The sequence below is a fragment of the Selaginella moellendorffii genome, unplaced genomic scaffold (assembly GCF_000143415.4).
Source record: "Selaginella moellendorffii unplaced genomic scaffold, v1.0 SELMOscaffold_105, whole genome shotgun sequence".
Lineage (NCBI taxonomy): Eukaryota > Viridiplantae > Streptophyta > Lycopodiopsida > Selaginellales > Selaginellaceae > Selaginella > Selaginella moellendorffii.
In genome coordinates this window covers 151,863-173,880 of record NW_003314366.1, presented here as the reverse complement: position 1 = coordinate 173,880, position 22,018 = coordinate 151,863, and the positions used below count along the sequence as shown (strand labels likewise).

The window sequence follows — 22,018 nt, the reverse complement described above, 5'->3', positions numbered from 1 at the left end:
AAATTCCTTCTCGCAACATTGGAGTTCTGACCAATGGTGACATCAGTGAGCAAGAATGTCACCTTCATCTATGAGGACTTGAACAATGGAGTCCAGGTTGACTTGGGAGCATACATTTACATCAAATTCCATAGAGAACTCTCATAGGATTTCAATGCACTGGAGAGTAAGAAGAAAATTACGACACTTTTTCCATACATAGAGGCTTTGTTGGTGAACAATGAAAGGGCATTGGTGCTTGTCCCTCAAGCCCAAGTGGAAACAATGAAGGAGAAAGTCGACCTTGGTGAAGGAAGTGAGGCACAGGAAACAGAGGAAGAGGAGTAAGACAACCATGAGGAAACGAAGGAAAAGCAAGTGGAAGTTGAGGATGAATAAGACAAAGCCAAGAAGGAAACTCCAAAGGAACAGGAGGTTGAGGACTACGAGAACACGCAGGAGGAACCACCCCATGATGGGGAAAAACTGATGGATCACGCACAAGAGATCCCAGTGTCAGAGAAAAATCAAGAGGAAAGGATTACCAATGACAAGCTCCTAGAGACTCTAGTTTGCAGTCTTGAGTCTGCGACACCTTGAGCCCGAAACAGTTGTGATAACTACAACAGCCAAAGACAATGAGAAGGGTTTTGACGAGGCAAGTCAAGAGCTCCCACCAATCAAAGAAGCTAAGGAGATGGAGAACCATGGAATGTAGGATGGAGCAGAGCAACACCTCCACAATTGTCCTCCATGCCACTACACTCTAAATAAACGAGGACAAGAGGAGCTCGAGCATGGCAACCACAGCAACCAGAAGCTCTTGCACAACTTCCTGCAATAGTACCACAACTCCAAGCTAGTAGTGTACACTCGTGAAGGCATTGAGAGCTTCTACGAGAAGACGTTTGTCAAGCTAACGGAGCAATGCCTTTCCAAACTCGAGGACGGTTTCAAGCAGCTGAATGCCATGATCAAGAGCATTCGCAGCCATGGAATTCTGACTCCAAAATCCTATAAGGAATCCTTCAACCTTGCACAGCAGTTTCAACAGGAAAATGCAAAGCTCAACAAGGAGCTACTTGCGGCAAAAGAAAGAATCCACACACTCAAAGAAGCAGCCTAGACTTACAAAGAGGAAGAAGAGGAAGAGGAACCACATGAGGGAATGGCTACCTAGGATGCAGCAATGGAGTAGTGACTGTGGGACGTAGCACAAGATAGTTGTGGGAGAGTGGAGAAAGAGGAAAAAGGCAAATTCGGAAGTTCAAGTTTAGGAAAACAAACTTGAGAACGTCCAGGTTAGGTTCGTCCTCTGAGCTCTCAAGTTTGTTTTCCTAAACTTGAACTTCCGAGTTTGCTTTTTTCCTCTTTCTCCACTCTCCCACAACTGTCTCATGCTGCATTCCGTAGTTATTGCTCCATCACTGCATCTTGGGTAGTTGTTTCCCTCGTGTGGTTCCTCCTCCTCTTTTTCCTCTTCGTATGTCTGGGCTGCTTCTTCAAGTGCGTGGATTCTTTCTTTTGCCGCAAGTAGCTCCTTGTTGAGCCTTGCATTTTCTTGCTAAAACTGTTGTGCAAGGTTGAAGGATTCCTTACAGGAGTTTGGAGTTGGAATTCCATGGCTGTGAATAGCTGCTTGAAACTGTCCTCAAGTTTGGAAAGGTGCTGTTCCATCGGCTTGATGAATGTCTTCTCACAGAAGCTCTCAATGCCTTCACAAGTGTACACTGCTAGGTTGGAGTCGTGGTACTGCTATAGGAAGTTGTGCGGGAGCTTCTAGTTGCTGTGGTTGCCACGCTCAAGCTTTGTTTCTCTTTTTTTTTCTAAACTATTGTCACTCTTTTTGGTATCATTTTCTTGGGCTATTTCTTCTCGTTTTTTTTTCTCTTCCGCTGTAGCATTTTCATCCCTGATTCAGAGTCTTACTTTTGCTTGCTTGCAAGTGTTGCATCGCCATTTTGGATAGTATTGCTTGTATGGTTTTGTGCTTTCTTCCATCTCTAGCCACTAGAATTTTTCTTTAGTCATTTCTTTGTCATAGATTTTTTTATCTCTTGTAATTTTTTTAAGTAAATAAGTTTTGTTCATGAGGGTGGGGGGACAAAAAAGAGTGCACAGTCTTGGAATACTTAAGGTTAAGTGTCCTTGAATTTAAATAGTATTGAAAAGCTTCTGAGGGGCAAGTATTTCAAACCTATGTTTCCATAAGGAACAAAAAACAAATAAGATTTTCAAGATAGTGTTGGTTATATTGTTGCAACACCAATACCAACTATATGAAGTGGCTTGAAGACACTATAATGACAAAACTTGATGCAATACTTAAAGAATGGTCAATTGCTAATGCGGTCATACTCACCTCAAATGAGATTGAAAATCTTGAGAAATTTAGTTTCAATCTTGAGAGAAGTAGAGTTGAAAATATAAGTGACAGAATTAGCACTATTCCCATAAAAAATGTATAGGAGGCTAGCAAAAAAAGGTAAAGCAACTAAATTTATTGGTACCATCTCCAAGAAAAAGTAAAATAAAATAAACATTGCTCAAACACTTAAGTGTGAAATTCTCTCCATAAAGTATATCATTAGACAACTTGAAATACAAATTGGTTTAGCTTGCAAAAACACGATTTGGCCTAAGTTTATAAAAAATAAATATGGAAAGTACACAATTGTCATTCAAGACTTTCTTTATTGCATATGTCCAAACTTTACGAAGCATAAGGAATATGACAAGGTATATACTCCTTGTAAGCATATGTATTATATCTTCGTCAACATTTTATACTAGAATTTTAAAGTGGATATTCATATACACCAAACAAACATTATTATTGTTGAGTTGTAAAAGACTTTTGGAGGTAATTAGATTATGTTTATTCTTTATTAATAATATCAAATTTTGTATTTTTATATAATTACTAGAAATACATGCTTTTCATTTCATATACTTGGAAGTGTTCTCTTTATAATAATGCCCATAATATTCATGTGTCTCATAGAATCTTAAATCAAACTTGATGATTTTTACAAAGCATACAGTACAGATTTAAATCCTAATTTTATTTAAAATTCTGACTTCTATTTTAGCTTGTATTAAATATTTAAATTCTTGAAAAAGAAATCTCTACCAAAATATTTTAATTTATATAAAATAAAAGGAGATATTTAAATATAGTGCAAAGTTAGATTCACCATGAATTTTAGTTTTTCTATTTTGTAATGTTTATATTAATTACATTTGAAATTTGAGCTCAACTTGTGAGCTTAAGAGTGGTTTATGCTCAAAAGATCTTAAAATCTTACTTAGTTGTACAAAAAATAACACAAAGAGATGTTTTTGTAGGAAAGCATATCTAATGGAAGTTTAAATTATTGTATGCCCAGAAATGCAGTGATTATAAAACAAAAAAGCTATATTTGGTCTAGAAAACGGGAGTTTGTTGAATACCATATCACACTATATAAAGACTATCGTGTGAATGGCTTTATATTCAAGGCAAACACAAATTTAGTGGTTGTAAATCCAACATTAAATTATAAAATATTTATTTTATATTTTTCAGTTCTCGAGAAATATATATTTTATACTAGTTGTAGCACATATGATCATGGGATGAGCTTTGGATATATTATCAACAAAAAATATAAAATGTGCTAATTAGAGAAAATGGCAAGGATTCAATTCTCATTACTTAGTAGTTATTTAAAATATAATATACCCTTGGGTAAGATATATTTTTATCTTTAAATTATATATATTTAGCATTCATTAGTACATTCTTCATTTTATAGGTCATTCACAACAAAAAGATCCACCATAGAACTGTAGTACAAATGGATGACTATATGGATTTAGTAGAAATGGAGCATTGCAGTACAGATAAATATGCTTCACATGGATTTGCTAGAAATGGAGCTGTTAATACATTCTAGTTCTTGGTTTTATATGTTTTGATCATATATGCATTTTTCCTATCAAGAACTTATTGAGGGAGCATTCTCTCTCATTCTAATACCTCTTGCTGGCATTTTCATATGGTTTTAGATATAGTTTCATCAATTTCCAAAAGTGTTTTTTCATAGTAACAAAACAATATAAATTTCAGTTGGGGATATGTTGGATTTAAAGAACATTTGCTTATGTTTTATATAGATTAAATAGCTGAAAATCATTTATAAAGTCCCAAAAATCTACATATCTTGCAACACTTGATGAGTGATGTTAAAACCTTTTATTTATTTGCATAGAGAAACAAATTCTTTCAAGCATGCACAAGTTGAAGAGATAATTTCTTTGCAATTTGATACTAGCTGCTATAAGTTTATTATAATTCTACCAACAAGAACAAAATACATCACCCTTAGAACTTCTACAAAAGAAACATCATAAGAATTAGGCATAAAAGAATTTAACTCCAGTGCTGATTGGATGGTTGGCTATGACAAGGATAATGATCACACTATAATGTATATACCATATATCCATATGCTGGCTTGGCAGTTGTATTTGATAGATTAATAATACTAGAGCAATTATAATGGTTTTTAGTTGATCAAATAGTTATTTTACGTAAATCATGATTTATAATGGAATTTGAAATAATTTGCTATGCGTTGCATGTAATAACATTTGGTTTGCTTAATATTAGTGTTATTCCTACTTATTAATCAAATTGATCAAATAAAAGTTTATAATATATAAACACAAGATTAACATATCAACAGTAGAATAAAAAAGAATATACTAGAAAGCAAGATTAATCTAAATGAATAACAACCGTTAGATGATAAAATATTCTAGAATATCCAAGCCTATTTTAGTATATTCACTACCATAATACTTATAAGTAGAGTTGAAATTGTTCAAACTTGGGCAAACTTAGTAAGATATATTACATTCGATTCAACACATTTACGAGTAATTGTCCTAATAATATCTTTTGTATTTTCTTGAAGAGTGTAATCCCACAATCTAGTCCATCAAGGACACAGCGGTGTTTGCCTGCAAGACTCCGTCTCGGAGCTGCTGGGCAATGTCACTGACATGCGCGGGTCCATGAGGGATGAAGACCGCAGAGGTTTTGGAGCTGGCGCCAATGTCTTTGAGGGTGTCAAAGTACTGCGTGACCATCACCATCTCCATCACCTCCTTGGCGGACGTGCCGGGAACGTCTTGCGAGAATGTCAAGACACTCTCCCTCAGACCGTCGGTGATGGCCTGCCGCTGCCTCGCCACCCCAACCCCTGATAGATATTTGGACTCGGCATCCCCCTCGGCCCTCTTGACTTGCAATATCTTCTCGGCCTCGCCCTTCTCCACGGCCGCCATCCTCATCCGCTGAGCTGCGTATGATCCAATCTCAAAGTTACCATCAGTGATCGATCAAAGCTCTCGGCTCTTGTTACCTGCGTTGATCTCGTTCATCGCCCTCCGAACCGCAGCGTCAGGCAGGATGTCGACGATGAGTATCTGCTCTATGCTGTATCCATACGCGCTCATCACCTGTGCCGCGTCATTTGATGATCATCTCGCTCGCTCGAGCAAAAAGAATTTGATTCAAAAACTGACCTTTTCGAGCTCCTCCGACACAGACTTGGCGATCTCACTCTTCTGCTCAAAGACATCGTCCAGTGACAGCTTAGGAACTGACGCACGGATGACTGCCATGACAACGAAGAAAAGATTGAATGGATTCCGGAAATAAATTCTCACTCACCATCGAAAACGTAGGAACGGATCTGTTGCTCGGGATTTTGCAGCTCGTAGAAGGCATCGTCCGCGTTCCCTCGCACCACGCGGTACTGGATGGAGCAATCGAGGGACACAAACACGTTATCCTGCCAAAGCAAACATAAGTACCCAAGGAGCAAAGCTAAGAACACAACCAAGAGCCAAATCAAAAGAGCAACCAGAGACTACGATGGAACACAAACCTTGGTCTTGGTCTCGCACCGCACATCCAAGTACTGGACCTTGAGAGACAGAGTTCCAGCCACGAATTCGCCCAGACACGGCACTATACAGCTGAATCCGGGCTCCAGCACGCGCACAAACCTTCCCCACTTCTCCAGAATCCCGACGCTCGCCTGATCGACGCACACCCAGCAAGCCATCCTGAGCTAGAGCTCTTTACCCAATTGCGCTTCTTGTTTTAGGGTTCTTGGGGTTAGCTCATTTATAATGTGCGCTCCACCGCCTCGAGCCATGGCGATGGTCACAACGGCCGATCCTTGCCATAGCCACGCCGATCGCGAAATTCTCGGCAAGATTTCCACCAGGTACGTGTTCTAGCTTGCTATCTTCCATGTCTGGATTATTCCCTGGTTTGCCATGGCTGAATAGAACGTTTCTCCACGCTAACGGTGGAGATTAGCTCGGTGGCGAAATGCTAGCGGCTGAGATGCGTCCAGGTGGCAAACTGAACACGCGCAAGGAAAACGCAGGGCTTTGCGGGAGGAGCGCAAGAGCCAGCGAGAGAAGAATGGCGAGCTTTTTTGGGATGACAAAGCTGGGGACTCGGCACCTTTTTGACGTGAGTTCCAGGCGGAGGGAACTGGAGAACAAGCCCAAGCCCAAGCGCAGATCCATTGCCAGCGTCCCTGTCGACGACTTCATCGCAGCTTTTGAAACCAGAGCTTCCCACAATCTCTCGCACACGGTTCGTGCGGTCCAGCTGCCGGAGATTGTCGAGCGTTGCGTGGGGCGGAAGCTGGATCCCAGGGAGCTAGAGCTGTTTCTCAGGTTGGCTGGTTTGCTCGTTCTGTTGGCTTTTATGATCTCGTGAAAGATTCAATGCAGGCATTTTGATATTCGAGCTGGCAACATAAGGCTGGACGAGTTCAGGAGAGGGCTCCAAAAATTTCACGGTATCATCTATCACTTTTTCTCGTGTGTTATTTAGTTGACAGAGTTTCTTACGAGAGCTTAGCCGAGCAAGACCACGCGATCCAGTTTGCCGAGCGGGCAAAAACTCCTGGTAAAGTATCTCATTCCATTTTCTCCAGTGAAAATGATGCCAGTGAAACAAACAGGTGAAGACTTGGCGAGATTTGGCAGATACTCCCATCTCCAGGTACAGAAACATATCAGGGAAAGATAACTAACCAGCTCTTGTTCGTGCAGCTCAAAGAAAGGAGACGTCGGGACACTCGCAATGACTTTGGACCCATGGACGTACTACAATATCCGCTCACAGCAAACCAGCAATACGGGTGGGGCATCGACACGCGCGTGAGAGCCAGGGACGTCTTCCGCCCTCATTCATCCACCGACGTCACAAGATCAGAGGGCATTTGCCTGGCGAGTTACTATCTGGTGTGACAATCGCGAGATCACTGTCTCATCGCTCTATGGTGAGTACTACTCGTATTGATCAGTAGAGCACAGAGCTCTAGCAGTCCGCAGTTTCTTTCCGCTTTTCTTTGAAACAGTTTTTTCTGTGATAATGGGATTTATAACATCTTTACCGTCGTGTTTCTACACTATCACCATCAGATGGTCACAAAACACTTGGATACCTATCCAGGCAAAACAACAAAACGTAAAACGCAAAACCATCTGTGTCTGTGCAGCTCAAAGATACGTGACTCCGGGATACTCGCAATGACTTTGGACCCATGGGCGTACTTCCATTCACACTAAACCAGCGGTACGGTGAGAGCCATCGCCGGACACCGATCGGCGGGGATTTGCATGGCGAGTTACTACCTGGTGTAAATCGAAACATCATCTCAACGTCGTACATCTCCACTTCTAAATTCGCGGACGAAGGCGAGGAAAAATACCACCACACTTACGGAACCTTTTATAAAATGCGGCCGACCGACAGACGCCGCGGATCTAGGAGAGCTTTGTCCCCTGTTTTGGCTAAATTCTCACAAATCTTAGCTTATGCCAAGCCAAACGGTATGGAATTATTCGGAGGGTGCCATTCATTGCCGCTTGATTGTTGAGAGTCCCAGTGCAGTGCAGTGCGGCTCACATTTTTTCAGGTTGTTCCTTCAATTTGGAGGACTTGTCGATGTCCGCCTCTGTTTGGAGCCGTTTTTCTGTGATTTGATTCTGAGAGTGAAAGCAATGCTCGCGAGAGCCCAACTTGAGTGCCGATTTTGAAGCATTCCATTGTCATGGCGTTAATGTCATCACGGCCATTCCGAGACAACTACACAAACATATTATTTGGAATTCAATGCGCAAAATCTCATCCTTGTCTTCTTTCTTTTTTCTTCTTTTATTTCTGTGGCACTAGCTGGCTGATTCCATGCACGCATTATCCGATCGATACATTCCATTTTCTCTGTTTGATCTTTCGGTTCAGATTAGCGAGGAACTTTCGGGAGCCGTCTCGAAACTCAACTTCAAGTTCAAATTTTTCTTTTAAATTCCATCTGCAGAGCCATGAATGTTATATCATTTTTTTTTCTTCCGTCTCTTTTGCTAGTGTTTTATGAGTGAGAATTGTGAAACATTTCTGCTGCTGGAAGGCACTGATTCGTTTGAAACGTTAAAAAGCATGTTACTGTTGTTGTGTGTATGTGAGAGAGTGAGTGAATTCTAGGTAGACCTAGTTAGCTAGAATTTGTATATGTTGGAGGAGTATTTTTGGAGTCAGGAAGCTCTCCTTTATAAGTCACTTGCAGCTGCACTAACATTGCAGCTAAAAATCCTTTGAATACCTTGAGCAATCTCATCCACGCTTAGCCTGGATTCCATGCCAATCTGTTGAGAGATTCAAAGAGAACCTTGTCAATCCCAACCAAACATATGATATGAAAAACTTGGAACTTACTCTCACGGTGAACGAGTAGAGCACAGTCTGCTCGATTGTGGTAATGTTGGTATGGACAATGCTCATGCACATACTCTCCAGCGCCGATATCGTCTTGAGCAACTGACCGGGCCTCCGCTGGGAGAGGATCTTGACGACTGCATCGCTCCCGGCCATCCTTACCTCGATGTCCGCCACTTCCGACTTGGCCTCGGCGACAATCTGCTTGCAATCGTAAAAGTTGTCGTTGACAAACTTGGAGCTCGAGTCCGCCGCTGTGGGATCCGGATTGTCGAGAGAAGGAGCGGGAGAGGAAGCATATGGAGGGAAGGGCGGCAGCGGAATGGAGCTCACGGCACTCGGGCTCGGCTTTGGACTGAACGCGTCGGAATACAGTCTCCTCCTCTTTTGAGCCTGAAGACATTGCAGGAGCTGCTCCAGCTCCTTTACGAACTCAATGGCACCACCTATGATGGATGCTTGATCGCCCTGCATGAGCAATTGACTGGGTCTTGTAGCCGAAAGAAAAAAAGAAGGATGGTCTTACCCTCTGGACGTAAGATCCAGGCATGAGTGACCGCAAAACATTGAGGTGCTCGTTCATCTGCTTCCTTCTGTTCCTCTCCACTGCAATGTGAGTCTGTCTCTGGCTCTCCACTTCCTCGCTGTTCTTGCATGACTTGATTCTCTTCCGCTTTGGTCGGTGCTGTGTTCCCGGCGTTTCGGCTCCGGAGCTGGATTGAGAAACGCCACCACCAGCACAGCCTCCTGCCGAGTTGGTCGTACCAGCTACTGCTGCTGCTACTCCTGCTGTTGCTGCTGTTCCGGCTGCTGCTCCGAGATGATTGGAAATGTCGTCCGAGTTTGCCGATATGGCGGCGCTGTTGAAAGTATCCACTGCTATAACACTGTTGTGCTCGGCGAGCACGACGGGAGGGGCTTGGAATTCTGGCTCTACCTTGCATGGCTTGAGGAGAGATTCAGCAGCACTTGAGAAATCCACACTGTCGAGCCCGGCTATGCATTTCTCAGGCCCGACCGACTGATCCGGCTGGTGAATGAGACCCGTTTCTGAGGAGCAGCTCAAAAGTTGCGGCTGCTGCTGCTTGTGGAGCTTGTCACAAGGCTCCTCCAGAACAGGAAGCTTCAAGTGATGCGTATAGGAATTTGGAGAGCTGGTGTCACTCTCTTCTAGCATCTGGAGAAGTGTAACCTTTGAGGCCTGGTCAGCTGGGAATTGCAGTATGTCTGGGACCGAGTACCGCCCGCTCGCGGTGGTGGCTCCAATATATGGGAAATCCGAGCTCAGGTCCGTCAGCAAGTTACCCATAAGAGAAACGTCGGTGCTATCCATGGCGCTGGAGTCGGCAGCAGAAGCATGATATGGAGAAAACAGTAGAGAGTGATTCTGGTATTCGACGCTGCTGCTTGTTGAGGCCATAAACCTTGGCATCTGTGTGTTCATGAAGCAGCAAATGTTTGTAAGAATTTGCTGATCTAGTGAATGTAGAGCAAACAAGACAACTTACAACACAAGTGGTGGCTGCCTCTTCCATTTCAGCTGAGTGCGTTCCTTGTGCATGCAGATGAAAGAATTCTGCCCAGAGAGAATAGAAGGCGGTCAGGCGAAAAACAAAACGAGAGAACGATCAAGAAAAGGGAGCTAACCGACACATATACGCTTGGATTGGGTCCAGAGACGAAAAAGCTACAAGATCACAGTCTTGTAGAGCCAAAGGGGAAGTAATATAACAGGAGCAGCCTTGTGTCGGGGAACAGGTTCCTCCGCATGACTTAAATGACTCCAGCAGGCACCCGAACCGGGATACCCTTTCTGGGGATTTGCTGCTGAACTCCTCCCGCATTCAATGCCTGTGCTCCTCCAACATTAAAGCAGTCCCTCAGAGAACAAAAGTCAGGCGGTTTTTCTGGAGACAGCCCAAGAACAAAAAAGTCTCCGCTAATCAGTTCCTGAACCAGAAAACCCCGCAAACTGATCGATCAATCGTCTACAAGAACCGAAAGAAGTGCAAAAGCGATGCTAGCTCAAGACAGGAACCGATGAGATGACGACCACCACCACGGACGACAGAGAGTGCCGCTCCGCTCGTCTTCACTTGCTCGCCGCTTGGTTATAAGCTTCGTTGTTAGCAATAGACGGCGTCAGAGTGGCATTTATGCAAGTTTTAGTGACTCGCTCGCTCGCTGCTAGTGAGTGTGAGTAAGTGACACTGCACATTTAACACTTCCACAAGCTACAAGTGAAGGAATGAGCAAGCAGCTCTCTCTAGCTCAAAGAAAAGGGTGAGAAAGAAATGGAGATCTTGATTGACAGACCCACCTGTTCTTTAAAGCTCAGCTCTATTGCAACTTTAAAGGCCTCCTGTAAACTTGTGTGCATCGCATTGTTATAATAATATAATGGAGCCTCGCAGCAGGGGAGAGAAACAACAAGCTCCTTTTTTTTCCCCTCCCTCAATGTTCTTGTAAAGCTCCCCCCAAGTATCATGATCACCATCATCATCATGGCTGGGCAAAGCTCAACTTTGTGCAATGGTACAAGCTTCTTAGAACTGCTTGGCGCTTTGACTCAAACAAAGCCAATTTAAAAGCTCCTCTTCTAAGTTGTTTTCTTTTCCTTGCCCCTTTTTTCGATCCGAGGTAGAAATGGAAGGGAGCCGCGCTTCGGTTTCGTTTGTTTGCTTGTGCTCTTGTTCCTTGTGTGTTTGTTTATTCAGCAGTGGCATATATGCGATTCTCCGGGTAATCCAAGCACTAGCGATAATTAAGTACCATTGGCGCTGCCAGGCAAGTCGCAGGGAGTGGCCGAAGAAAAAAAAAATACACTACTGCCATGATGACACTATGATAGGCATGCATTGCCTAACGATCATGTATAGATGCATCCATATCCATGGAGCGAAAATCGAAATGATAAAAAAGAGAAAAAAGAAAAAGAGAATATGAATGATTCGTTGACATCTTCCCGCCGTCGATTCCGCAGATGTGAGTACTGTCTAACAAATTGCTGGAGGCGCCACCAGGGTGGCAAGCGAATATCCATCACACTCGTCAGGATGTTCGAAAGGGATATATGAGATTTATAGCATGTGAGAGTCAGGTCAGGCCCCGAAGCAAATCGCGATCGCTGCTGGTAACAAGGAAAGCTATCTGTTTTGTTTGCTTGTATACTCTGTACAAAACAACTACTATCCTTTTAAGAGCAGTCTACTGAGACTTAAACTTGGAAGTGAGTACAAGCTCTCACACATGTAAATGTATCTATAATATAGAGAGCTGTGCGCTTGCAAGACGAGCGGAAGAAAGCAAGCGAGAGCACTGATAGGGAGAGCGCGTGTTAGCTGGAAAGCTTCCAGAAAACGAAGGTTTTTCCCTGCCAGTCAAATGGCCTGTGCCTAAACTGCCAGAATGCTAGAGTCGGCGATGTTGATCTCTAGGGACACCTTGGTCTCTCTTTGTCTATCTACAATCCGGCCACTTCTACTGCAGCTCAGGCTCTTCCACTCTGGAGAGAGGCCAGGCCTGTACGATCTGGGATTCGGTTCACCCGCTCTTGGCTCGCTTGCAAGCGCGCTCGCACTTTTCGCGCAACTGCTGTGATTTTCCTCGCTTGCTTGCTGCGACACCCTACACTGCATGTGGGTGTCACTGTTTGTTCGGATTGGGCAACTGTAAGTTATGCCACAGCTACACACGCTATTACTTAAAAAACATTCGCCACCTAATTACGCACGTCATGCAAGTTTACTGCCGCAAACCAATCGGGACTTGAGAATCGATGTTATATTAAACCTAACGCGTAAAGGTGGTGGTGGCTGTCGGCAAGCAGCATCCTTGCTGTCGGTGAAGTTATATGAATGTGGGGCGAGGAGATTCCCGCAAGATGCTTCCATGCACGCATTGCGTTGCCATCGCCAGGGGTGGCCTACGTGGCGACGTGGAACTTTCCATGCCCCACGCGCGAATATTCCGTCAGGCGTCCCGCGTCCGCGTTTTGGCCATGTGCTTTGGGCAGACGGTACGGAAAGCTGCCGGGCCATGCGATGTGATAGCCATGGCATGTCGCGATGCCCTTGACTTACATGGGCCCCCATGCATGCATGTACCGCGCCCACGTGGCTTCCCCCATGCATGCATATTATGACACACAATGGCCATTGTGTAGGTGTACTTGTAGAGGCGCCCCTTCCGTACGTATGGAGTGTTTTTAACCAGGGGGAATAAACAAATGCGGGGTGCAGGAGGTTGAAAGGAATGTTATCGTTAAATAGCCTGCGAAAATATTTACTTTGACAGCTGATCAGGTAAAATAGTACGCGGGGCATATTTCCCCGGGCAGATAAAAAAGAATTTTGTGGTTGTCGTGAACAAGGCCGCAACCCGATGACAGCCCTTCCCCCGCGAATTGCAACTGTTTATTACTTCACCCCGTTCTGTTTTGCTGCTTGCTTCCAGAATGCGAATGTGACTTCAGGGGCAGAATTTAAGGCAGAAATGGTATTAACATCAGACCAGAAGTTTGTTTGAATATACCCGAAGAATGATCGGTAATAAACTGTTTTCGAGTGTAATCTGCTGAGACTAATAAGTAAACAGCCCGAAGTGCAAATCAAAACAACAATGTTCTTGACTTTTTTTTTATGTAATCTTCATTCACTACTGCATGTATTAGACATATGCTACTGCTGGTAGAAAGGCAGAATGCCATGAGTGTAAGGATGGCGCTTTGGTCTTCCCAACAAAGACAAGTTTGCTCGAAGAAGACTTTTGGCCAGTTGAGATGATGGGTATATCTTCTGGAATCTCAAAAACTCAAACATCACACGTAGAAAGGTTCATGATTGCAGATTTTGCATAGCAAATTCTAGAGAATTTTAGAAAACTTCCTCTCGCATGAATCAACGTAAAAATCCTGGCTTGACTTCCGTTTAACTAATCATGACTTGCTTTTGGGAGCTTCAATTGACCTCGCCAGTATGCATATTGACCGGCCTTTAGGCCTGGAAGAATGCAAACTATCCCCCCTTGGAACCGCCTCGAGCAGTTAAAACAAATAGTTAGTAGGTCCAAATTCTTGAGCTGGTGTATGCTGACAGCGATTGAAGCGATCAAGGCGAGAAAAAGAAAGCTTAGGAAGACATCCCAACAAAGGAAGGAAGCCTGGCTGTAACAATCTATACTGCTTCTTTCTGGCTCGAGGGAGTGGAAGCAATCTAGGTAGATGGAGGATCATACCTATAAAAATTTGACATTGTCGAGAAAGTAGCATCGTAAGTGATGGTGACAAGAATTGGGCCTCTTGTTTGTACAACATGGAGGGCAAGCAAGAGCAAATTTATATATATTATGTAGACCATATCAAGGATGGCCAATGTTTCATGTTTCCACTGCTTAGAACTAGTAGGTACTACTGTAGGGTCCCTGAGTTGATAAGAAGTGAGATCTTGAGGTCCCACGTCGTACACATATATTCGCCACGTATATACAAGGAGAGACTACATGCGTTCATGGAAGTGTGTGCGGCACTAGATTTGCATATTGTGTTTAAAATGCATTGTTTCGGCTCGAGCTTCCATGGTTTCGGTCATATTTTGACAGGGCTGTGGCCACACGGACACAAAGATACTTCCCGGCATATGAATGACCCCAAATGCTACTTACAAACTTTTATATGCATGCATGAATCATCGGTACGTGGTGGTGGGAATCTGCTCCCAAATACGGGGTCGTAAACTGTCTAGCAACTTGTACAAGACGACACTTGCAAGAAATATACGTAATGTGTCCAGCGGGCATGGAAGAATAAAGAGATTGAAATGCCGTCGCTACGTTATATGGATGGGAATCGGGAGCGCGGGCTAACCAAGGACTAACTATGGCGGTTTAAAAGTAACTTGGTTGGGAAATATAAATATAAAATGGTCTGAACAGTCTGAAACAACGCGGCATTGGAAGCTTTTGTCTCTACATTTGCATGGCTACATGGTTTGGTTTTTGGCAAATTTATATTCGGGGAGACTAGCGTGTTTGAAAGACGGGAAAGTTGGGTCTCTTTTGCAGTGCATTGACTTGGGGAGAAAGGATCGTGTTTTCATGTGCTCGGCTGCTTGTGATGCCGGGGATTCTCTTTCTTTTGGTCCTGTTGCAACGCTTACAGATGTGTGCCTGATTGAGAGGGTGGTGGCTTTTCTGAAAGTTTTGAGTTTTGTGTGAAAGTGTGTCCGTTCCCTGGCTATAGAGAAGAGCAGACTAGTCGCCGAAAGAATTGTAACAAAGAGTGACCTTTACACCGTGTGTGCACGCAGGGATTTTGGACGAGAGCTTCGAATACAAAAACTTCCCCTCAAGCGCGTTGCTAAAGTTCCAATCCGTGCGAGTCGATCCATGACACGAGAAGCTTCCACCTTTTCCCCTTTGTCGTGGGGACGCAGTGGATTTGATGGGCGATGCAATCCCGTCTCTGCAAGTAACACAACACAACAAAACGAGTTGTTTGTGTGAGCCACGGTTTGTCTGGAGGAAAGGGCCCAGGCCTACCGCATCTCAACTCACCTCACCTCGCTGGAGCAAAACAACAAACCAAAAGAATGGATGGATGGCTGCCAATCCAACCACCAGTAGCTAGCAAGACACGATCGAATCCAAATTTTAGTTCCCTCGTCTGTGCTTTGTGCCGAAAGCTAGAGCTAGAAAGAAAGCAAGCTCCTTTGACGCATACTTATCTATCTATATATGAACGCCTTGCGGATGACATCCTTGGACATGATAGATGCCTCTCAGTCAGCTTCCGGCTATACAGTTATAGATGTCAAACCAAGAAATTGAAAAGATGGAGAAGAGTACGAGGATTCAGACAAACCCGTCAAACATCAAGTCGACGATTTTCTCGGGCGTTATTATACTTCCAGTACAGAGCGGCTACCAGATTTGCAGACGAGTGAGCAAGCATAGGCACGCATAAGTCCGATGTCCACACGGCTGCAAAGCCGTAAAGCAGCCCAACGAAAGACGCCCTGGAGAACAAACCAACAGGAAAGTTCTTATCAAATATAACTGCTGGCACAAAAAGCTTACCATGTTGCGAAGGCAATGTTTCTACCACCTGTAACATGCAGGGCTCCAAAAACAATTCCAGAGACGAAAACTCCCTTGGCATCCATTCCAACAAGTGGTAGCAATGCACCTCGAAACAAAAGCTCCTGTGTATACAAAAGAAAGACTTAAAACAAGAAAAGTTTGGAGCCTAGAGTACCTCACCCACGCCGGAGGAGAACGCGACTGCGGCACAGTCCCACGTCCCCAGGGATGACAAAACCTGTGCTGACGCCACGATTTGGAATGCTACTATACTCGCGATTAAAGTTTACCCGCTCGTTCGCAGTCTTGGTCGACTGAGCAAAGTCTGGCCAGGTCGCCAGCAATCCCAGTCGTAGCGCAGATATAAACGCTACAAGGCCTATAGTTGCTCCAAAATGCCACGGATGAAACTCATCTATACACAAGACGAGAAAAAGACGAAGAACAATAAATATGTAAACTAGAAAGGCTTACATCCGAGCAAACTTGTACAATCCCTCGACAGAAATTCCAGAGAATGAGAGGCCTGCTTGTTTTCTCTTTGGTAAGATTTCTGGAATGATTCCATTTACCTGTCGGAGAGCCAAGCCTGCCGCGGCGAGTCCAGCAGACGTGAGGAAACAAGCTTTGAGCACAGCTTCTCGCTTTGCCGGTGCTGCCGTTGCCTTAGATGCTATTGGGCTTTCTCGTGCTTCCGATGGCGCCGGGATTGAAAGCTTTTCTTGTGCTGGCTTATCGCCAGAAACTTTGTTCGACCTTTGGCGGTTCCTTGACGCTGTTATGCCTATGCAAACTAGAGTGAATTCTAGATAGCCACCATCACTTACTTGTTCTTGAGCTTGGAACAAAATGTAGCAGCAAGGTCACCGTCGCCATGCTATCATCGAAATTACATTCCTAGAAAGAAAGCCCTAGGAAGACGGACACACACGCAAAACACTTGTGTTGCTAGTGCAAAGTCTTCGTTGCGAGTTCCTGAGATCGCGAATGAATCCTGGCTTGACGACTTCCGTGGTGACGGTGAGGTTTCCCAGGAGCATGCCAACGACGCTACTCATGGATGGCCGTGCCGAGGGAGAGGCCTGCGTGCAGTGGAGAGCAACCATCACCACCCTCTCCACTTCTGCTGCCGCGCATGAAATTACAAGCCTCGTGTCCACGAGAGAGAGCAAACGACCACCCTCGAACAAAGTCCATGCCTGTGATCGCTAACTTCAGTTCAGCGTTAGAAAGTTCATCAAGCTTGGTTTTTGTTTCTCACCCGGTCGAGAAGGAAGATTTCCTCGTCAGGCAGCTCCAGGTTCATGTTTGGTCGCCCACTTACAATCTCGAGAGCAAGGATTCCAAATGCGTAGACATCTGCCTTCTCCGTGAGCTGGCTAGTGAACAAATATTCTGGAGCAACGTAGCCACTGTATTAAAAAACACGTAAAGAATCATCAGAGTTGCAAGCTTTTGAAGAGGAAATTGTACCAAGTTCCGACAACTCCAGTGCTGAGGTGAGAGCAACCAGCTTCCATGAGCTTTGCCAGCCCAAAATCCGAAATTTTTGGATTCAAGTCCCTGTCCAAGAGTACGTTGCCCGCTTTGATATCGCGATGGATCATCTTGATTGTGGACTCCTCATGCAGGTAAGCCAGTCCACGAGCCACTCCAACGCATATTTTGAATCGATCGCTCCAGTCAACGAATAAGCGACCTTGCAACAATTTTAAAAAATCTTGAAAAGTGAATATTTAGTAGTTTCGAAGAACCAGATACCTCCAAGTAAGATTTTCGAGAGGCTGTTGTTCTCCATAAACTCGTAGACGAGGAGACGATTCTCGCCCTCGGCACAAAAGCCCAGCAGTCTCACCAAGTTTTTGTGCTGGACAAAGGAGATCATGGAGACCTCGTTGATGAACTCGGCACCTTGCTGTGGACGGTTTGGCGCTCGCATCAGCTGCTTGATCGCCACGATCCCCTCCTTTTCCAGCACTCCCTGATTGAGAAGTTCTGGTCCGAGTGATCGATCTATGGTATCTTTACGTACCTTGTAGACTTCTCCAAATCCACCTTGGCCGAGCTTGTTCTTGAGATGAAAGCCTTGGGTGGCCTTGTGTAGCTGCAGAAACGTGTAGCGCTCCAATCTCCTTTCCATGTCGCCGCTGTTCTCTAGGATTTCATAGAAAAGCACGAGTTAGCAGATTTTGGAACCATGGCTGCATATATAAACCATGATGGAAAAGATCTCGAGAGCCACGAGCGTCCGTGTAGCTCTCTTGATCCTGCTCCTGCCGAATTTGCATCCTCTTCCTCCACAGGAGCACAATGGTGACCAAGCAGGAAGTGTAAGTGAGGATCACCAGACAAATCCCAGCAATGAGCTTGGACATATCAGGCGATCCGGAGCCATCACCACCAGCAGAAAGCGGAGATGGCGCTGCCGCAGATACGTACTCCCTGCCGCCGCTCATACGAAAAACAAAACATGAAAAACTTGTTCTTGCTTTATGCTCAAGTGGTGCACGGGTATGACGGAGTCCTCTTGAGAGCGAAAAAAGTCGATTGTTTGAACGCTTCAGGCCAAGACAAAGTAAGTGACAGGATTTGTATCCGCGCTCTGACTGGAAAAAAAAAGAAGCAAGCAAAGGAAGCAAGGAGAGAAGCTCCAAGTTATATAAGATCTTAGTCCGTCAACCTTTGGATTTACTTGAAGAGCTCGCTTCCCAGAGTCACTACCGTCGCGCCCTCGCCGGCTGCGACGATGCCGCCTCTCTCCTTGTCCAGAATGCGCTCCACTTGCTGTGACACTTGACTCATCGTGGGCCTCTTCTCTGGACTCTGGGCTGTACAGTGGAGGCCCAGCAGCAACAAAGTGCCCGCTTCTTCCGTCCCTACCAAGCTCTTGTCCACCATTCCCTCCATACTACTCGACGATTCCTGGAGCGACCGTGCCTGTGTAAGTTAAGTTCCACAAACGACGCACTGCGTGTGAGCTCCACCAGGAGATCGAGCCATATTGGCGAAAGCGACGCTACTCACCCATTCCACGATGCCGGGAGAAGGCTGTGCTGGTCGGCTCCGGTTTATTGCTTGTCGCCCGCTTATGAGCTCAAGCAGGAACACACCATAGCTGTAGACGTCGCTCTTTGGATCCACGCGGTACGTGTTATATCTGACGAGAGAGACAAGAGAATGAGAGGAAGAAAAACCCAGAGATGGATGCATGGCTACTCACACTGCTGCCGGATCTGCGAAGTGGCTGCTGGAGCCATTTGCTGATGGCATTGCGTTGTGGCTCGTCACCAGCAGCTTGGACAGGCCTACATCCGTAACTTTCGCCACCAAGTTCTCGTCCAGGAGCACGTTGCTTGTCTTGAAGTCTTGGTGCACGCGGGGTGGATTCCCAGAATGTAAATATTCCAATCCTGATCCATAGCCGCAAGTTAGTACACAATCCTAGAGAATCACATCAGCACCTCTGGCAGCACCCAATGCAATTGCTACGCGTTGCTTGAAATCCAGCTCTCCAGTTGGATTCCCATTAGGATCTATCCCAAAGTTAGATCCAGCAAGACAAGGGAGGCCAGCTACGTACCACATAAATGACTTGAAACACTCCCATTGGGCAGATAATCATAAACAAGCATTTGGTGGTCGTGTTCCTGGCAAAAACCAAGCAGACTAACCACATTCTTATGGCGAAGCTGGGACAGATTAACGACCTGCATGAAGAAGCAAGAGCGTTGGTTGTGCGAGATCTTGTTAACTATGTCTTTACCTCCGTGACAAACTCTTGTGTAGGAGCGCTAGCTCGCGTCTTGATGGCCACTATAGTTCCATCTTCAAGCAATCCTTTGTAGACTAAACCAAAGCGTCCTCTCCCAATCAGGTTGGATGGATTAAATCCCTTGGTTGCATGGTCGAGCTCTTGAAACGCAAACTGCTTTGCATGCTGGGCTTCCACGGCTGCGGCGATCGCTCCTTCTGTTAGAGAACTTTCGGCTCTTCCTTTGGCCCAGTCCACTACGCACTCAGGAAAGAACTCTTAGAACGCTACTTATGATCATACTTCAAATGGTTACCTTGAGCGGAAGGATCTGAGGAGGCGGTGTCGGAAGTAGCACTCGGCCAGTGCCTCACGCGCATCAAGCACAGTGACACCAGTCCAATTGAGATTGCGACGAGAACCACCGCGCCGACTACTGCTCCAGCAATGGCACCAGCGTGAGATTTGTGGCCACCATCTTGGTTTTGAGGCATTCCCTCGCCGGGACCAAACACCAGAGCTGGTGCCAGAGAAGGGGAGCATGCTGGACATGAATCCAGGTTTTCGCTCAGCCTGAATCAAGCACAGTTGAAGTTACTCGACCTCCGGCTTTAGGAACTGAAATGAGCTTACCTTACATTCGTCGAAAGCTTCGAGGACCATGAAATGTTGAGCGAGTTGCCATCCAGAAAGCTGAGAAAGACAAAAAGTTACGAAAACAATCCCAACTTTACGTAGAACTTACAGCTCTTTCAAGTTGGGCAATGTTGCGAATGCTGCTGGGACTTGTCCGCTCAGATGATTTCCAGATAGACGCCTGCAAACAAAACCAGCAAAAGGAAACGTAGCAAAAGTTTGAGCAACGAGCCAAGAACAAGGCTTTGAAGAATCTAAAGCAAAACAAGCACACAGTACATATTCTTTTCAAGGAACGTGAATCCAAAAGAGAAGGACCTACAGAGAAGTTAGGTTCTTCAATTTACCAAGACCAGAGGGGATTGTTCCATAGAGATGGTTACCATCTAGCCATCTGCACAAACCTTGTCGTGATTATCATCCATGATATCCAACCAAACGAGAGCGGCGGCCAAAAACTTACAGGATAACCAGGCTGCTCAGCTTCTCCAGTTCCGACGATAGCAATCCGCGAAGCCCCAGAGCTGACAACGTCCTGGAGTTTGGAAACATTTTTTTTCCACTGTTTGTTCTTCGCGGAGAAAGAAAAGAAGTTGAACTACTTACAGCGAGACAACGGCGCGGCTATCTCCACCACATTTGATTCCTCTCCATGACGACGAAGCCGAGCAAGGATCATCGCCCATCCAGCTGCGAAGTTGCGGTGGATCCCCAAGAGCGTGCTTGAAAGCCTGCAAGGCATCCGCTGGAAAAACGAGACTAAGGATGATCCAAGAGGAGAAGCCTATGTAGCGATAGTTACCAGCTCCAGGCTGTGCAAAGACGGAGAGCGTGCCCGTATTCCATAGCGCCAGAGCTCCTAACAGTACCACTGAGCTCCACAAACTCATAGAAGGCTCCATATGATCATTGTCGCTGCCCCCGAGCCCAAACGAGAAAGAGCGGAAAAAAAGAGTGCTTCCAATCTAGCTGCTGCTGCTGCTTGGGTCGACCAGCATTTCCATTCCAAAGTGAGACTGAGACTGAGAGTGAGAGAAGAACCTAAAACCCCCGAGCGGAGAGAGAGAGAGAGAGAGAGAGAGAGAGGAGGGTATTCCCAAAGTCCGCCGATCCAGAGGAGCAAGATACTTACACACTGGTTGGCAAAGGAAAAGAGGAAAGGAAGAACCCTCTCTTCTCTCTTCTCTCTTCTCCGTCCCGTGAAAGAGACTTGGTCCAAGTTAAAGTGATTGGCAGTAATGTTGTGTGGCAGCACCAGTCTCTCTAAAGAGAGAGAGGGTGTGTGAGGGAGAGAGAGTAGGACTTAAGCTATAAGCTTTGCTTCTCCGTTCGGTGGTGATGGTTGTTTCTGCGACAGAAGAAATTAACTCCACTGGGCATTCAGAGCTTGTGACTCACTGTATAGCGGCAGCAGCCAGCCAGTTGTTCGTCTTGTGGAGGAATTTACAACGCCACCAAGGATCTATCAATGTATCTATAGCTCCCCTCAAAAAAAAAAAAAAAAAAGAGCGAGCCCCTACATGGTGTTGGTGTTGTTTTCCTTCGCAGAGGAGCATTAACAGCGACACCTTGCTCGCTCGCTCTCGCCCGCCATAGCTGTGCCTGTGTTGAGCTCGCCTTCGCAGTCCTGTTTTTATTCGACTGGCTGCCAGCTTTGTTTTTGTATATCTTTTTCCTTCCTTGCTGCTTATCCTACAGAAAAAACACTTGGCGATTGTTAATGTAAAGCCTCCAAAAGCCAGATTCCAACTTGCTTGTCTGCTTCTCACTACAGTTCTTTT

At 45.4% G+C, this 22,018-nt stretch overlaps 6 protein-coding genes across 16 annotated transcripts; 1 reads left to right on the top strand and 5 right to left on the bottom strand.

Annotated features, from left to right (window-relative positions):
• Positions 1-4,869: 4,869 nt before the first annotated feature.
• Positions 4,870-6,134, bottom strand: LOC9647976 (hypersensitive-induced response protein 4). The gene is made up of 5 exons (XM_002990117.2): positions 5,919-6,134; positions 5,702-5,822; positions 5,554-5,645; positions 5,391-5,487; positions 4,870-5,327 (listed from the first exon to the last, which is right to left on the bottom strand). The coding sequence occupies exons 1-5, from the start codon at positions 6,096-6,098 to the stop codon at positions 4,957-4,959; spliced, it is 861 nt and encodes a 286-aa protein (XP_002990163.1). The 5' UTR covers positions 6,099-6,134; the 3' UTR covers positions 4,870-4,956.
• Positions 6,135-6,144: 10 nt separating this feature from the next.
• On the top strand, positions 6,145-7,462 carry LOC9647636. Of its 3 annotated transcripts, none has more exons than XM_002990156.2 (6): positions 6,145-6,263; positions 6,328-6,726; positions 6,784-6,851; positions 6,914-6,961; positions 7,017-7,057; positions 7,108-7,462. In XM_002990156.2, exons 2-6 carry the CDS (start codon positions 6,371-6,373, stop codon positions 7,303-7,305), a joined length of 711 nt encoding a protein of 236 aa, XP_002990202.1. In that variant the 5' UTR covers positions 6,145-6,263; positions 6,328-6,370; the 3' UTR covers positions 7,306-7,462. The 3 variants fall into 3 exon arrangements, with proteins under 3 accessions (XP_002990202.1, XP_024519728.1, XP_024519727.1); XM_024663960.1 differs by having other exon boundaries at positions 6,147-6,263; positions 6,359-6,726; XM_024663959.1 differs by having other exon boundaries at positions 6,150-6,726.
• An 879-nt stretch (positions 7,463-8,341) lies between these two features.
• LOC9647635 (transcription factor SPEECHLESS) lies at positions 8,342-11,342 on the bottom strand. 5 transcript variants are annotated; one of them, XM_024663955.1, is made up of 6 exons: positions 11,094-11,342; positions 10,421-11,039; positions 10,282-10,349; positions 9,300-10,205; positions 8,774-9,241; positions 8,342-8,703 (listed from the first exon to the last, which is right to left on the bottom strand). In XM_024663955.1, exons 3-6 carry the CDS (start codon positions 10,306-10,308, stop codon positions 8,608-8,610), a joined length of 1,497 nt encoding a protein of 498 aa, XP_024519723.1. In that variant the 5' UTR covers positions 10,309-10,349; positions 10,421-11,039; positions 11,094-11,342; the 3' UTR covers positions 8,342-8,607. The 5 variants fall into 5 exon arrangements, with proteins under 5 accessions (XP_024519723.1, XP_024519726.1, XP_024519722.1 ...); XM_024663958.1 differs by lacking the exon at positions 10,421-11,039; XM_024663954.1 differs by lacking the exon at positions 11,094-11,342 and having other exon boundaries at positions 10,421-11,079.
• Positions 11,343-15,410: 4,068 nt separating this feature from the next.
• Positions 15,411-16,837, bottom strand: LOC9647634. 2 transcript variants are annotated; one of them, XM_024663926.1, is made up of 7 exons: positions 16,678-16,837; positions 16,423-16,634; positions 16,325-16,376; positions 16,141-16,265; positions 16,026-16,088; positions 15,848-15,972; positions 15,411-15,786 (listed from the first exon to the last, which is right to left on the bottom strand). In XM_024663926.1, exons 1-7 carry the CDS (start codon positions 16,724-16,726, stop codon positions 15,636-15,638), a joined length of 777 nt encoding a protein of 258 aa, XP_024519694.1. In that variant the 5' UTR covers positions 16,727-16,837; the 3' UTR covers positions 15,411-15,635. The 2 variants fall into 2 exon arrangements, with proteins under 2 accessions (XP_024519694.1, XP_024519695.1); XM_024663927.1 differs by having other exon boundaries at positions 16,423-16,625.
• Positions 16,654-18,313, bottom strand: LOC112342308 (putative serine/threonine-protein kinase). Of its 3 annotated transcripts, XM_024663923.1 has the most exons (6): positions 18,066-18,313; positions 17,883-18,004; positions 17,612-17,831; positions 17,324-17,549; positions 17,112-17,262; positions 16,654-17,058 (listed from the first exon to the last, which is right to left on the bottom strand). In XM_024663923.1, the coding sequence occupies exons 1-6, from the start codon at positions 18,304-18,306 to the stop codon at positions 16,762-16,764; spliced, it is 1,257 nt and encodes a 418-aa protein (XP_024519691.1). In that variant the 5' UTR covers positions 18,307-18,313; the 3' UTR covers positions 16,654-16,761. The 3 variants fall into 3 exon arrangements, with proteins under 3 accessions (XP_024519691.1, XP_024519689.1, XP_024519690.1); XM_024663921.1 differs by having other exon boundaries at positions 17,612-18,004; XM_024663922.1 differs by having other exon boundaries at positions 16,654-17,049; positions 17,612-18,004.
• A 69-nt stretch (positions 18,314-18,382) lies between these two features.
• On the bottom strand, positions 18,383-21,925 carry LOC9647633 (probable serine/threonine-protein kinase PBL21). Of its 2 annotated transcripts, XM_024663919.1 has the most exons (14): positions 21,636-21,925; positions 21,040-21,585; positions 20,844-20,982; positions 20,701-20,772; positions 20,560-20,631; positions 20,347-20,418; positions 20,235-20,294; positions 19,918-20,174; positions 19,614-19,858; positions 19,431-19,557; positions 19,312-19,383; positions 19,071-19,260; positions 18,875-19,007; positions 18,383-18,787 (listed from the first exon to the last, which is right to left on the bottom strand). In XM_024663919.1, the coding sequence occupies exons 2-14, from the start codon at positions 21,137-21,139 to the stop codon at positions 18,539-18,541; spliced, it is 1,788 nt and encodes a 595-aa protein (XP_024519687.1). In that variant the 5' UTR covers positions 21,140-21,585; positions 21,636-21,925; the 3' UTR covers positions 18,383-18,538. The 2 variants fall into 2 exon arrangements, with proteins under 2 accessions (XP_024519687.1, XP_024519686.1); XM_024663918.1 differs by having other exon boundaries at positions 21,040-21,925.
• Between the last annotated feature and the right edge of the window lie 93 nt (positions 21,926-22,018).

Coding starts and splice junctions, on each gene's coding strand:
- LOC9647633 (XM_024663918.1), bottom strand. CDS start 21,139: ATGGAGCCTTCTATGAGTTTGTGGAGCTCAGTGGTACTGTTAGGAGCT. Junction 20,632..20,700: donor CTGAGCAGCCTGGTTATCCT/GTAAGTTTTTGG, acceptor AGGTTTGTGCAG/ATGGCTAGATGGTAACCATC. Junction 19,558..19,613: donor CACAAGAGTTTGTCACGGAG/GTAAAGACATAG, acceptor TTCTTCATGCAG/GTCGTTAATCTGTCCCAGCT.
- LOC9647636 (XM_002990156.2), top strand. CDS start 6,371: ATGCTAGCGGCTGAGATGCGTCCAGGTGGCAAACTGAACACGCGCAAG. Junction 6,852..6,913: donor AGGGCTCCAAAAATTTCACG/GTATCATCTATC, acceptor ACGAGAGCTTAG/CCGAGCAAGACCACGCGATC. Junction 6,962..7,016: donor CGAGCGGGCAAAAACTCCTG/GTAAAGTATCTC, acceptor TGAAACAAACAG/GTGAAGACTTGGCGAGATTT.
- LOC9647635 (XM_024663955.1), bottom strand. CDS start 10,308: ATGGAAGAGGCAGCCACCACTTGTGTT. Junction 10,206..10,281: donor AGGCAGCCACCACTTGTGTT/GTAAGTTGTCTT, acceptor ATGAACACACAG/ATGCCAAGGTTTATGGCCTC. Junction 8,704..8,773: donor TCTACTCGTTCACCGTGAGA/GTAAGTTCCAAG, acceptor ATCTCTCAACAG/ATTGGCATGGAATCCAGGCT.
- LOC9647634 (XM_024663926.1), bottom strand. CDS start 16,726: ATGGCGACGGTGACCTTGCTGCTACATTTTGTTCCAAGCTCAAGAACA. Junction 16,089..16,140: donor CCAAGACTGCGAACGAGCGG/GTAAACTTTAAT, acceptor GCGTCAGCACAG/GTTTTGTCATCCCTGGGGAC. Junction 15,973..16,025: donor TCTCCTCCGGCGTGGGTGAG/GTACTCTAGGCT, acceptor TTGTATACACAG/GAGCTTTTGTTTCGAGGTGC.
- LOC112342308 (XM_024663921.1), bottom strand. CDS start 18,306: ATGAGCGGCGGCAGGGAGTACGTATCTGCGGCAGCGCCATCTCCGCTT. Junction 18,005..18,065: donor TCGAGATCTTTTCCATCATG/GTTTATATATGC, acceptor ATGAAATCCTAG/AGAACAGCGGCGACATGGAA. Junction 17,263..17,323: donor ACTGGAGTTGTCGGAACTTG/GTACAATTTCCT, acceptor TTTTTAATACAG/TGGCTACGTTGCTCCAGAAT.
- LOC9647976 (XM_002990117.2), bottom strand. CDS start 6,098: ATGGCTTGCTGGGTGTGCGTCGATCAGGCGAGCGTCGGGATTCTGGAG. Junction 5,646..5,701: donor CCGTTCCTACGTTTTCGATG/GTGAGTGAGAAT, acceptor TTGTCATGGCAG/TCATCCGTGCGTCAGTTCCT. Junction 5,328..5,390: donor GATGAACGAGATCAACGCAG/GTAACAAGAGCC, acceptor GATCATACGCAG/CTCAGCGGATGAGGATGGCG.